The 11,706-nt window shown below is 40.1% G+C and overlaps 1 protein-coding gene across 2 annotated transcripts in view; it reads left to right on the top strand.

The window, feature by feature from the left end:
- LOC138785660 (annexin A1-like) overlaps window positions 1–11,211 on the top strand; it is a 12,172-nt gene extending 961 nt beyond the window's left edge. The window contains exons 2-14 of one of the 2 annotated variants that reach the window (XM_069961840.1): window positions 1,788–1,870; window positions 2,428–2,475; window positions 4,624–4,714; window positions 5,054–5,148; window positions 5,271–5,384; window positions 6,387–6,477; window positions 7,276–7,355; window positions 7,738–7,794; window positions 7,874–7,967; window positions 8,079–8,174; window positions 8,913–8,971; window positions 10,052–10,174; window positions 10,950–11,211. In XM_069961840.1, coding sequence (XP_069817941.1) covers window positions 1,802–1,870; window positions 2,428–2,475; window positions 4,624–4,714; window positions 5,054–5,148; window positions 5,271–5,384; window positions 6,387–6,477; window positions 7,276–7,355; window positions 7,738–7,794; window positions 7,874–7,967; window positions 8,079–8,174; window positions 8,913–8,971; window positions 10,052–10,174; window positions 10,950–11,012 — 1,080 coding nt within the window. In that variant the 5' untranslated portion in view covers window positions 1,788–1,801 and the 3' untranslated portion in view covers window positions 11,013–11,211. The remainder of the gene's footprint in view (window positions 1–1,787; window positions 1,871–2,427; window positions 2,476–4,623; window positions 4,715–5,053; window positions 5,149–5,270; window positions 5,385–6,386; window positions 6,478–7,275; window positions 7,356–7,737; window positions 7,795–7,873; window positions 7,968–8,078; window positions 8,175–8,912; window positions 8,972–10,051; window positions 10,175–10,949) is intronic. The other variant, XM_069961842.1, reaches the window with a different exon arrangement.
- The last annotated feature ends 495 nt before the right edge of the window (window positions 11,212–11,706 follow it).

Below are 11,706 nucleotides of genomic sequence, written 5' to 3'. Positions count from 1 at the left end.
AGTGTTTTGGCCGTTGTGGGGTAAATGGATGATTATTATTATTCTCCCACTGGGATTTTAGCACATAATGATGGCCGTAAATCATTTCCTGCTAAAATTCTGTAGTGGTGGGAACATAGTCTTATTATAAACGGAGCATCAAAAAGAATAGTAAGCTGCACCTTTATTTATAAAAAAAAAAAAAAAAAAAATATATATATATATATATATATATATATATATATATATATATATATATATATATATATATATATATATATATATATATATATATATATATAATATTCTTACGCACATACGGCTGCACGTTAAGATCCTTTATAAACAGTCTTAGGGTACAAACACACACAGCAGATACGCAGCAGATTTGATACTGTGTTCAGTTATTTAGATCTAATCTGCTGCGTATCGCGTATATGCCGTGTGTGTTTGTACCCTTATACAAAAATACTAGCAGGAACAGTTAGATGGGAGACAAGTCTCCTAAAAGACTAATGTGAATGTTTAAAAAAAAAAAAAAAGTTAAAATGTCAAAGATATCCTGTTTGTGTCTAAGCAAAAAGTAGGTGTGTTTTATTGGGAAAGGGGGGTTACATGGGTGGGTAGGGGGACTGGTTTGGATGTGTGAATACCCCCTTAGGCTTCCCTCAGACACAAATTATTATTTAGTGGTTGTATCCAGTTATTGCAGCTTGACTCCTTTGGGGGGTTGTAAATTGGGCAGCTTCCTAATTACCAAAAACATGAAAGGGGTAAAAAAAAACTGTTCCACTGCAAGATAAAAACACAAATACACTCAACATAGCCCAAACTCTGCTGCGTAACAAGTGAGACACGTCTATTCTACTGTGTGTGACAAAAAGAACAAGAGCCATGCCCAACCAAGGCCTAAAATTTTGGCTTGTTAACGTAAGCTTGAGGTAGGTCAACTAATAAATGAGGTTGGCCGACTATACACTAACATTCAGCAATGATCCGGTGCATTTTATCTGGGCATTTATGAAGACTGCCATATTGGTCTGCTAGTCTTAAATAAAGCCCAGTCCCCCTTTTCCCAGCCTGATTTACTAAGAGTAAACCCAGCTGAGTCTGCTTCTAGCAGGTGTAGATTTGTATCATGATTTACACCTTAAAGTGACTGTACCACCAGGCCCAGGCTGAAGCACTGGAGGCGGGCCGACCCACCCTTAGTGGGAGGAACCCCCCGCCCCTCTATGATAGGGTTCCATTGATTCTAATGGAGTCATGTCATGTAGGGGCGGGAGTTTCTTCCCACTAAGGGTGGGTCGGCCCGCCTCCAGTGCTTCAGCCTGGGCCTGGTGGTACAGTCACTTTAAGGGTATGTTAACACTGAGCAAATACGGCGGAATTCTGCGGCAGAGAATCCCGCTGTGCTCTGTGTCCCGCTGTCACTACTTTGAGCAGAGAGTGTCGGCTGCGGAGGAGCGCGCGCTCTCCCATTGTGATAGGACACACTGAGGCAGGAGTAATTCTGCCGCGGAGAGTTCTGCCACGGAATTACACCGATTTTAGTCAGTGTGAACATACCCTAAAGGCATAAATAAGTCAGGCGTGGGAGGAGGCCATGCCTTCCCCCTGCTTTGCCATGCCACCACCCATCAGGCGAGCAAAGGTTATGGGAGGCATAAGCCAGGGAGAAGGGGGCATACACCAGGTGTGGAATAATATAAACTGCCCCCTATGTATCTGTTTTTATTATGATTCTCCCCCCCCCCCCCCCCCCATAGTCTTTATTAACTAATGTATCTATACATTTTTGTTTTTAGAAACTGAGCTCATCATGTCTTTTATGCAACAATTTCTTGCCCAAGCAAATTTCCTGGAAGATGGTGGGCACCCCGCTTGCACTGTAAGTATAAAATAACTTTGAAACCGTTAGGATTATAACTTTAATTTTTAATAGTTTTATGGATGTGATATACTATAATAAGAGATGAGCGAACCTCAAGCATGCTAGAGTCCATCCAAACCCGAACATCTGGCATTTGATTAGCGGTGGCTGCTGAAGTTGGATAAAGCCCTAAGGCTATGTGGAAAACATGGATCTAGTCATTGGCTGTATCCATGTTTTCCAGACAACCTTTGAGATTTATCCAAGTTCAGCAGCCATCGCTAATCAAATGCTGAACGTTCGGGATCGGATGGACTCGAACCCGGTTCGCTCATCTCTAATTATAATCATTATATTAACAAACCCCCTTGCTGAGGGAAAACTATACTCTGGTGAATGTCCCAAACTGTTGAAAACATTAAATACTTAGTTTTACAGAAAAGGATGACATCCGTAGCAGTTGCAACCACTTTTTCTAGAAATATCTGCCCATTTTGGAAATTTTTGAGCTTTAGGATATGTTTCCACACAGCCAGTTTTATCATTTGTGTAACACTTGCTCTTGTTGCTTCTAGTCTTTGGATGATGCATTAGAAAAAGCCCCGTCAAGCCATCTGGAGGAGGTAGTCCTGGCATTAATGAAAACCCCTGCCCAATTTGAGCTTTACGATATGTTTCCACACAGTATTTTTGCTCAGTATTTTTTAACCAAAATCAGGAGTGGATTGAAAAAAGGCTATGTTCACACATTTGATGGATGGCCGCCATTTAATTGCAAGTTACCGTTATTTCAAAACAATGGCCATAATGGCATATTTGCTTTGTAAATACAGACTGTGTAAAGTGCACATGGCATTAAACTCTGACCTCCTGAGGTCCGAGAAGAAGAAGAGAGCCAGTCTCTCTTTACCTTAGATTCAGCCCTCTAGTGTTCACTTTCATTACTACCTTGTCACAGCATACACTACTAGGCATACACAAGGTGCCACAACTATCAGGGGCGTAGCTAGGATTCATGGGGCCCCGTAGCAAAAAACTGTATGCCCCCGCCCTCCCCTACACACTAAAAAAAAAAAAAAAATTATATATTTTATTTTTTTTTCTCACACTCTCTGATGTGGCCAAAAAAAAAATTCTCTTGTGGCCAGAGGCAGAATCCTATGGTTATATACATAGGTGCAGGAGCGGACTTAACCTTTTACTTACTGCAGTGTGTAAGTGACCCAGTGTTCTCTTACATACTGCAACACAAAAAAGGCTTAATACAGAAGACAATTAGCTCTCTCCTTCGCTACTCCTGCACTGATAACCCCTGACCTCTGCAGGAACACAGAGGTCAGAGGTTATCAGAGTAGCAAGGCAGAGAGCTAATTGTCTTCTATATTAACCCTTTTTTTGTTTTGCAGCATGTAAGAGAACACTGGGTCACTTACACACTGCAGTAAATAAGGGGTAAGCAAAAGGACACAGGACGCTCTTATCTTCCCTGGGCCCCCTCCTTCCACGGGCCCCATAGCAACAGTCTTCCCTGCCTCTATGGTAGCTACTAGAGATGAGCGAACTGGGTTGGGTCGACCCAAACATTCAGTATTTGATTAGCTGGGGCTGCTGAACTAGGATAAAGCTCTAAGGTTGTCTGGAAAACATGAATACAGCCAATGACTATATCCATGTTTTCCACATAGCCTTAGGGCTTTATCCAAGTTCAGCAGCCACCGCTAATCAAATGCCGAAAGTTCTGTGGACTCGAGCATGCTCTAGGTTCGCTCATCTCTGGTAGCTACGCCACTGACAACTATGAACCATCTACCAGGTGGACGAAGGTTATCAGTATAATTGCCCATTCTGAATAAATCTCTATTCTGCGGGATTTAATCCCGGATTGCTACTCATAATCTTAAACAGAATGGTGACACTTAGGAGCCAATGGTTTGCCAGGTCACACTTTATGGTGCCTGGACTTTGTGGTTACAAAAACCAAATACCATGCAATGCGTTATGTTACAGTAATTAGTGATTCTTTTGAATCCTAACATAGCACTTCATTCTGTAAGGGGGAGGTGTGGGGCACTTAGTGTGCCCCTTACAAAGTATTGATAGCCATAGGTACAGTATATACTAAAAACGAGGAGAAGATCTGCTGTTTTAAGAACCGCTTAGAACCACGCTTTCCCCAGAGCTTAGTGTGTGGTGGGAAAATAATCATAAATTCCAGTCTGCACAAATGCTTTAAATATTACTCATCACAAATGAGACAAGCCTGGCCGCTCCCCTGTTAGGTGTTATCTCTGAGCAATCTGGTCATGGAGGCTGCCTCTGCAGTGTCTGTACTGGTAAGGATTAGCTGCTCAGCTGTACTGACTCCTTGTTAAACATCAATAATCCTATAATCATGTAAGTTCTGTAACATGTTTGGTCATCTTTGTAGCTTAAATAATCCACATCCTTTTACAAGGCAAGCTACCATCAAAGAGGTTTTCTCATAACAGTAAAGCCATGGTCACCATATAAGAAATAAGTGGCATAGAAGTCTGTTTGCCGCAAAAATAAGACTGAATAGACATGTTCCTAATGTGAATAAAACTGCTGGGTTCATATCTTAATCCTACTGTGCCAGATTTTCAAACACCAATGGCGCCTGACTGTAGGGCCCATTGGATCTTTAGTCCTGGATACCAGCATGTTACTGAAAAAATGTTTTGCTTTGTTTTGTTTACCCCTGGGATTTTTCTATCAATGTAACTGCTTAAACCCCGCTCTTTATTTTGTAGGCTGAGGAGTCTGGACCATCTCTCAAAGCAACTTCTGGATACAATCCTGCTCAAGATGCAGCAAATCTAGAAAAGGCCATAAAAGCTAAAGGTAATGTGTTTCACCACTCTGTGACAGCTGTCAAGAAGTGAATGTGAAGAGTCTGGTTTTTGACGTTTGTAGCAGTAAACATGGCCAAGTGTAAGAATCTGAATTTTTTTTATAGGGGGGGAAATGTAAAAAGTGTGTGTATGAAAATATATATATATATTTCTCATGTTCTTTAACAATTATTTTGTGTGCTTTGACTTCCCTTTTAAATCATAAAAGTAATAAATAATTCACCTGCATCATTTTCCCGGACAAAGTCTGTCCAATAGTTCATACACTGATCCCATGTTAAAGTCCATTTTATGGTTACACCCCCCCCACTGTTGTATCTTATTGCAGGTGTGGATGAAGGCACCATCATTGATATCCTGACTAGAAGAACAAACTCTGAACGTCAGCAAATCAAAGCCGCTTATCAGCAACAAACTGGCAAGGTTGGTAAAACGTGCTTTCGGAGGAACTATCCTAATGAGTGACTTGTTTTTACTTCCAAATTCTAGAAATGCCAGTTTTATCCTTTGTGTAACTTTCTTTTGTTGCTACTTTTTGCTTCTAGTCTTTGGATGATGCATTAAAAAAAGCCCTGTCAAGCCATCTGGAGGAGGTAGTCTTGGCACTAATGAAAACCCCTGCCCAATATGATGCCCATTGTTTGAAGGGCGCAGTCAAGGTAAATATTATTATCATATTATAAATAATATTTTGACTGACTTCATGCCCTTATTTGTACTATGGCTCCTCTCCAGTTCCTAGTGTTATGGAGCTGAAATATGGAAGTCATGTTATCCTGCTGTCTTCTGTATCTGATCCAATTTATCTAGAGATGTTCTATGTATTGTGTTGCGTGGCTGAGCTATAGCCATAGCAGGTGCAATGGGGTCCACACCAGGTATACAAACTCCACCAGTCAAGCCCTGACCAAAACAGAAGTGGGCACAGGCGTACTTTTTTATGTTTTTATAAAAATTTAGGCCAAACTTTGCCACTTTTGTTGTAACTTAGCAAATTTGCAAGCTTTGCACAACTACACATCTGATTAACAATGGCTTCCTAAACTATGCATGGGGCTACAACCCGCTAGGGCATAGTGGTAAGCTTATTCAACAACAGGTAACTGTAGGGGAGATTTATCAAACCTGGTGTAAAGCGAAACTGGCTCAGTTGCCCCTAGCAACCAATCAGATCCCACCTTTCATTTTCCACAGAGTCTGTGGAATGAAAAGTTGAATTTGACTGGTTGCTAGGGGCAACTGAGCCAGTTTCACTTTACACCATGTTTGGTAAATCTTCCCCTGTGTGTATAATGTAGGTCTTATTTGTAAAAGTTAGAAATTGAGCAATGAAATCTTCACTAAATTAAACTTGCTATGCTATATTCTCAGGCATTATTTTAAAGTGGGTAGACTCGTTTAGGCTATGTACGGACAAGGGCCGTTGTTTGGCACTTTTTAAAAACATCCATTGTAGCATTTGAATCAATGCACACCAGCCGTTATTTCAAAGGCAGTATCGAACAATGGCCGTTCAATACATTGTGTGAAAAATTTCCATTTGCAGTAACTTCAATGTAACACTTTTTACTATGAAAAGAACTGCTGTTTTAATAAAAAAAAAAATGGCAGTTCTTTTAATGTATGTGTGAACATGGCCTTGAAAACAAAATATTTTTTAGGGTCTTGGAACAGATGAAAATACCTTAATTGAAATTCTAGTGTCGCGTGACAACCATGAGCTCAGAGAAATCAACAAAGTTTACAAAGAAGGTAATTTTTCCTTTTCCTGACACCCATGTTAAACTAGATTTGGCATGTACAATGTTATGTTAAATGTCTTTACTGGGAATCTCTAAATGCGCACTGAAAATATTGTCAAAAAGAAATGGCGTTGTGTGGTTGCAATGAAACTGGGTGTGAAGACAAAAAAAAATCCCCAAATTACCACAGTGTAGATAAGAAGCTGGATTTACATTTAAAAAAGCATACAATTGCTTCAATGCCAACCCTGTCCACTAGGGTACATATTAAACAGGTTTGGCAGCACAGAGTCCACAACCACAGTAATAACAATGGGCTAGATAATGTTTCTATAGATGAACTAAAACATTGTCTTCCACTGATCCTTAAAATTAATGATCACTGTACATTAGTTTTGGAAATCACTTATATACCGTGTGGGCAGCATGGCTGCTTAATAGTTATCATTGTTTGGATCTCAGGACCCTAGTGCTGCAAACATACACTATACCTCGAGTATTTGTGTTCTCAATTTGCTTGCATGGGTGTCTTCAGGGTAATCCATATTCTACCACACTGCAATAACATACATACAGTACCTACAGGTTAATTTGGAACTTAGATTTTTATCCTTTTTGCTTCCATTGAGGCTCACATACCTTTTTAAAAAATATTTGTGTAAATAGCCATTAGATAAGTTACATATAGTACATAAAAGGTTAACACAGCACTTTGATTTTTTTTTTTTTACCAAACCTATATTTTGTGATCAATATACTAGTAAATCTGCATATTTTAAGTGTGTATGTATATCTACTCTATTTTTAGAGTTTAAAAAGGAACTTGAAAAAGATGTGGCCTCTGATACGTCTGGAGACTTCCAGAAAGCTCTTCTTGCACTTATCAAGGTAATTTTATAATGAAATAGATGTGTTTAGCAGGTTTTTCCTACCTTTTTGTTCTCCCCCTCCCCCAAATCAATCTTTGCCTGTAAGCCTTCATTCACACTGAGTAAAACTGGTGGAATCTCGGCAGCCTCTGTGTCATAATGAGTCTATGGGAGGCTTGCACACCTCCTCTCCGCTGCTGTCATTATGACTGAGACTGGCGGGATTCCGCCGCCAGCCTTCAGCCAATTTCACTCTGTGTGAATGGAGCCTAATAGTCCCTAAATCTTATCGTATGAGTCTTTGTAGAAACTGTGTGCCAGAGTGCTCTCAATAACCACATGGGTAGTGCATAAAGAACGTGACTTTATCCAGACTCTGAATATTTTCCCTTCCCATTTAGGGCGATCGCAGCGAAAGCAAAGCTATAAATGAAGAGGAAGCTGATAACGATGCAAGGGTAAGGATGTAGGGTCAGTATACACTAAATAGTTTTGGATTTTGGACTGAGCAAAAAAGTAAGATTGTTTCAATAACAGGCACTATATGAAGCAGGAGAAAAACGTAAAGGAACAGATGTGACCACGTTCATAAAAATTCTATCTTCAAGGAGCATGCCACATCTCCGACAAGGTAAAGTTTATTTTAGCATGGATATTATCGACACCCAGTGCACATTTGCAGGTTATATGTAAATAATATATATGTATTTTATTTTATTTACATGTATGTTTTAATTTTCAGTCTTCCAAAGATACTCCAGATATAGCAAAAATGATATGGCCAAGGCTCTCGATCTGGAGTTAAAAGGGGACATTGAAAACTGTCTGATTTCACTTGGTGAGTAGACTGTGGGTGCGTGTGCCGCCCCCCCCCCCCCCCCCCCCCAAAAAAAAAAAAAAAGTTAAAAACAAACAAAACAAAAAAGAAACTAAGTTTACACACACAGTAAAATAAAGGCAAAACATAAGCTTCAAATAGGTATAAAATGCAGCCTTATTTTGAATCTAATGTGCCACATTGATGATTATTTGTTTCCATAGAGTTCAATGTATGCAGACTGACATTTTTCCATTGACTTCAATGTAGCACATTTCTAGATTTTACCCATTTTACTGTTTGAACGTGGCCTGAAAGACAATTTGGTCATACACATAAGATGGCTGTCTCTGATCTAAAGGACCTATTACACGAACCCATTATCAGCCGTATTCGGCATTACGGCTGATAATTGCTTCATGTAGTAATCAATGGCGGCTGATCTTTGTTCCCATAGTGTTGAAAGACAATCTGCTGCCATCGCCCCGAGGACAGGAGCTGCGGCAGCAGACCGCCACTAACTTTTATGGGCTCCCTGTGCTGTCGGTGCATGTTATAGCGTTGGCAGCGGGCAGGGAACAAGGAGAAAGCGTTAGTTGTCCAGCAGTTTATTCCTTCCTCAATTTGTCGCAAATGTGACCAATTGATTGTGGATGTTTCAGTGGGTACTGGGGAATCTGCCACCAACATTAATACGTTTTTAGGAAGAGGTTGACGCTGAGCATTTTTGTTGACTAGTTTTGCTATCTTTACTTGCAGTTAAATGTATAATAAGCAAACCAGCTTATTTTGCTGAAAAATTCTATCTGGCAATGAAGGTATGTTGAGTAATTTGTATTTCTGCCAATGTAATAGTTTAGAAACGTTAATTTGTTTTACACATTAATTAATGTTCTGTCCCTCTGGGTTTGGTGAAAGCAAATTAGATGTACAGTACATGACAAAAGTACAAAGATAAGTGGTGGTGATGAAGACAATCATGTACAGTATATAGCTTATCAATCTATAGGTTTTTTTTTTTGTTTTTTTTTTTCTATGCCATTTTATACGGTTCCTATATCTGCATGATGTCTTACAGAAACAGATGGGTTAAGTTATTAAGCTTCCTTTTTAGCAGAACCATTGGCCATCTATTGCTTTTTTATAAATTAAATACTAAGAAATGGGACAATGGTAAGGCCCTATTCCACGGAACGATTATCGTTCGTTTTCGGACGATATCGACCGCTACGGACGATAATCGTTCCGTGGAATAGAGTGCAACGATCAGCCGACATCGTTCATGTCGGCTGATCGTTGCAGTCGCTTGTTTTTCAACATGTTGAAAAACAAGCGACTGATATAGCAGCTATCTGCTGTCGTCGCTCCGTTGAATAGGAGCGTCGGCAGCAGATGCTGCTATATCCTATGGGCATCCCGGACGATCTAGCGATCCCCCGGGCAGCCCCCCCGCCGCCCCCTCCCGCACTCACCCGCTCGCTGCAGCCGCGTTGAATAGCGGCGAACGAGGAACAAACGAGCGCTGACAGCGCTCGTTTGCTCCTCCAACGACCCGTGGAATACGGGCTTAAGTAAATGGAATTGCATTCCTTATTGTTAGTAATGTTCTTTGGTGACAGAACACTGATGGGTACAGAACAAACCCCTTGTAATGTCATGTGCTTTTTACATTTGAGAGATCTGCTGCCTTGTATATTCAGGATTCTCCTTTTGAACAGACATTTCTAGGACAACAGATCTCCTGAATGTAACGTAGTCGAGGCTATTTAATTCCATCCATGACTTTTAACACTGGTTTGTTTGTAGAAACATTTTAGTAGGAATGGGAACACTACAGAATTGGCTGCTTTTCTATGCACTGGTTTGGGTTAACCACTTAATGCCTGTTTTCCCCATAGGGCTCAGGAACTAAGCATAAGGACCTAATTAGGCTGTTGGTTTCTCGCTGTGAAATTGACCTAAAGGAAATCAAAACTCACTATAAGAGACTTTATGGCAAATCTCTGCGCCAAGCTATTATGGTATGGAAAAATATATCCACAAATATAATATGGAAACATGCTTATGTCTATTATGTTGAACTAACTTGTGTAGTCTAAAAAAAAAAAAAAAAAAAAGTTGCTGTCCCTAGTTAAGTCGGTTTATAATGCCCTGGGCCAAGTTCAAGAAGTGTACAGCAAGTTCAAGAAGTGTACAGCAATCTTGAAGGCACCTAGAGAAAACGTACAAATTTTATTAAATGTAATATGTTTGTTTTTAGATCCATACTTTTGTACTGATTAACTTAACCTATTGGGGGACACTTACTATGGAGTCTAAAAAGTGAGATAGAATAGTTATCTGTTGATATTCATCTGTTGACGCCCGCCCTCCAGTGTCCTCCACAGACATATACAGGCTCAGTGGTGGACACTGGAGGGCGGGGCATGGTCATATACTCCTCCATCTTATGGACAGACCCCCCACAGAGTGGGGCACCACAGCCTGGAGGAGGGGAGTCTGATTTATTGGCTCTATATATAGCGAGTACACTTACTAATACTGTACACTGCACAATTTTACCAGACAGTGGCTAACTCCTTTAACAAAATGTTCCAAAATTTGTGAAAGCCACAAAAAAGGTGACCTACACCTTACTACCATGGGTCCCACTGCAGTCGAATACCCTGCCTCAATGAAATGCTACATTCTAAAATCTGTATGCAAGTTAATTTAGTTTTAAAGCTCTCAATATTCTAATACTACAAGTGTGATCTAAGTTGTATTTTTACTTGTACGTAACCCTTTATTCCATAGGACGAAAAACTGAAAGGAGACTATGAGACAATTGTCTTGGCATTGTGTGGACCAGACAACTAAATTACTTGGGTGTGTCTACCAAAGGTCGCTATGCGTTTCTTCTGTCATTTGGAAACTCTTCTGCTGGAGACTTGTTGAAATCCTAGTCATGTAAACTACATTGTTCTATTTACAACAATACTTCTGAGTTTGCAAATTCACCTAAAACCAATGACTAACACATTTTGTATCTAACAATAAATGCGAACATTTCTGTTTATACAGTGTGCCTGTTTTTGTTTTCAAATTAGTTTGTATAAAGAAGGGTTAAAAAAATTGACCTAAGTTCAATTGTCTGGGGGACGTTTATTAATTAAAAAAAAAAAAAATGCTGTATAAATAAGACAAAACTGCCTTCTTGCAAAAAACAGCACCACAACTGTCCAAGTTTGGTATTACAGCTTAACTGTATTTATTAATTTTGATGAAATTGAGCTGCAATACCACACTCAATGAGGGCAAGAGTGGCGCTGTTTCTGGATAAAATTGTCAATATTTTTCTACTTTTGGATAACCCTTCACAGGGTCAGTTTGATTCTTTTGCCTTATGCTATTCTTACAGAGTAGGGACAGATGGAGTTTAGAGGTGAGGGGGGGGGGAACAGACCAACACTGCAACCGTGTATAAAGAGTATGTACCACCAGGTACATCCCCTTTACTCTGGACCCATGGATCGAACGGCGCCATCACAGGGAAGCCGTTGCCGCGGTCCAT

This window comes from Dendropsophus ebraccatus, chromosome 3 (assembly GCF_027789765.1).
Source record: "Dendropsophus ebraccatus isolate aDenEbr1 chromosome 3, aDenEbr1.pat, whole genome shotgun sequence".
Taxonomy (NCBI): Eukaryota; Metazoa; Chordata; class Amphibia; order Anura; family Hylidae; genus Dendropsophus; species Dendropsophus ebraccatus.
The sequence above is the reverse complement of the archived record's forward strand: the minus strand, read 5'-3'. Positions and strand labels throughout refer to the sequence as shown.